At 46.2% G+C, this 2,129-nt stretch overlaps 1 protein-coding gene across 1 annotated transcript; it reads right to left on the bottom strand.

Annotated features, from left to right (window-relative positions):
* Nucleotides 1-500: 500 nt before the first annotated feature.
* On the bottom strand, nucleotides 501-1,333 carry LOC147985178 (uncharacterized). Its single transcript, XM_087541453.1, has 2 exons — nucleotides 613-1,333; nucleotides 501-565 (listed from the first exon to the last, which is right to left on the bottom strand). The coding sequence occupies exons 1-2, from the start codon at nucleotides 1,331-1,333 to the stop codon at nucleotides 501-503; spliced, it is 786 nt and encodes a 261-aa protein (XP_087397579.1).
* Nucleotides 1,334-2,129: the final 796 nt, after the last annotated feature.

The raw sequence follows: 2,129 nt of genomic DNA, 5'->3' as shown, positions 1-2,129 counted from the left end.
AGGATGCAAGGAAGACAAGTCTATCGACAAGAATTTCATTCCCATGGCTTACTCTAGAAGTTTTCCATTTGGAACCTGGAGTTTGAGTTACCATGGGAGTGGGCATGTCACAAAATGTGGTGTTATGCAATCAAGCATAGCTCTCAGATATGAATGAATGAGATGCTCCAGTATCGAAAAGAACAGATGCCGGATGGCAGTTAACAAGGAGCGTACCAAGGACGACGTTAGGATCATCATGAGCCTCCTCTGCCGAGACATAGTTAACATGGCCACATGCAGTGGTGGCTGGCTTGGCATAATACACCTTTCCCGCTGGCTTACCACGGCCAACGGACTTTCCAGACTGGTTAGGGTTGTTGTTCCGGGGACACTCTCGACTGTAGTGACCCGGCTCTCCGCACTTGAAGCATGTCACAGTGTTGGTGCATGGAGCAGCATTGGCGGCCAATCCACCATAAGCCTTAGTCGGTGTATATTGCTGGGTTGGGCGAGGCGCCTCATAGGATGGCCTCGGAGTGAACCTGGGTGGCAAAGCTGTGTTTGGAATCCACACCCGGCGCTTCTGAGAACCAGAGCCGGATGAAGAACCAAAATCACGGGAATGCTTACGTGTAGCTTCAAAGTCAGTCTGACCGGTCTCAGCACTGATGGCTTTGTTCACAAGCTTCTGGAAGGAGCTGCACTCGTGCAAACGGAGGTCACGGCGAAGCTCGGGGCTAAGTACCTTCTGGAACCTCGCCTGCTTCTTGGCGTCAGTGGACACTTCCTCAGGTGCATAATGTGCCAAGTTCCCAAACTCACGGCTGTAGGCGTCCATGGTCAGTCTGCCTTGGGTGAAGTTACAAAATTCCTCTCTCTTGCGATCCATAAGACCCTTCGGAATGTGGTGTTCACGGAAAGCCACGCTAAATTCATCCCAAGTGGTAACCTGGCCGGCTGGGCGCATAGCCTCATAGTTTTCCCACCAAAAGCTAGCAGGGCCCTCAAGGCAATAAGCAGCGTAAGTGACTTTGTCAGCTTCGGCTACACGTGTAGAACGTAGCTTATGGGTAATGCTGTGAAGCCAATCATCCGCATCGAGAGGCTCGACAGAATGATGGAAGGTTGGTGGAGTCAGCTTGATGAAATCATTGAGAGACACCAAGTCATTCCTTTGGGAGCATGCAGTATTCTGCTCGATGCGTTCTAACAACCGGTTGTTCTCGTGTTTATTCCTTTCTGCCTCCAACATGACTTCAGCCAAGGAAGGTGGATGGGGCAGATTCCCATCCCTAGCTCCACTGGCTTCACCTTGCTCCTGAACAATAGGGATGCTTCGGGTGTTCACCATCCTAGGAAATCAAAACAATGGTTTAGACAAGGATGGAAAAACCGTGGCATAAGAATGCAGAATGTAATGGATGACACAGAATGCAGAGATGTTCATCCGTATGACATGGTAATACAGAAACTTCCATACACACACACACACACATATATACATAAACACTATTCTGATCATGGGATGAGAATAATATTCTGATCACAACCTGACCTGCCCCGACAGTAGTACGTTGAACTTCCCCGAGTGCTAGGTTGAACTTTCGCCAACATTGCCCAAATGGGGCTTGCCATATACCGTTGGAAAGCTATGGACATGATATCATGACCCAACTTAAATTTTTGGCAAAATGTAAGCTGTTTAAGAGCAGTTTTGAAAATCGTTTTTTCTTCATACAAAAAACGTGAATCGTATTTTCTATCGCGTTTCCAAACCGTTTATCGGAATGAGGCAAATAATATGGCGTTGGAAAGCTGCTGAAAAACCGCTCCTTCCATATGTTGAAAGTTTTCTCTAATTCCCTATGGCTAAAGAGTAATTTGGAAAATCGTAAAATTTCGCAAACCGAACAACCGAGTTCGTATTTTTGATGCCATTTCTAAACGGCTAATCCAATTGAGGCAAATGATATGGGGTTGGAAAGCTTATGAAAATGCGCTATTTTCCATGTTAAAAGTTTTTTCTAATTCTCAATAGTTTAAAAGTAATTTAGAAAACGGTACAAGTTCCACCGAGTTCGTATTTTCGAGATAATTTTTCAACCGTAGGTCGGAATGCAGCAAATGATATGGTGTTGGAAAGCTTG

This window comes from Triticum urartu, chromosome 2A, assembly GCF_056163025.1.
Source record: "Triticum urartu cultivar PI428250 chromosome 2A, HENAU_Tu73, whole genome shotgun sequence".
NCBI lineage: Eukaryota > Viridiplantae > Streptophyta > Magnoliopsida > Poales > Poaceae > Triticum > Triticum urartu.
This window is presented reverse-complemented; position numbering and strand designations above follow the sequence as displayed.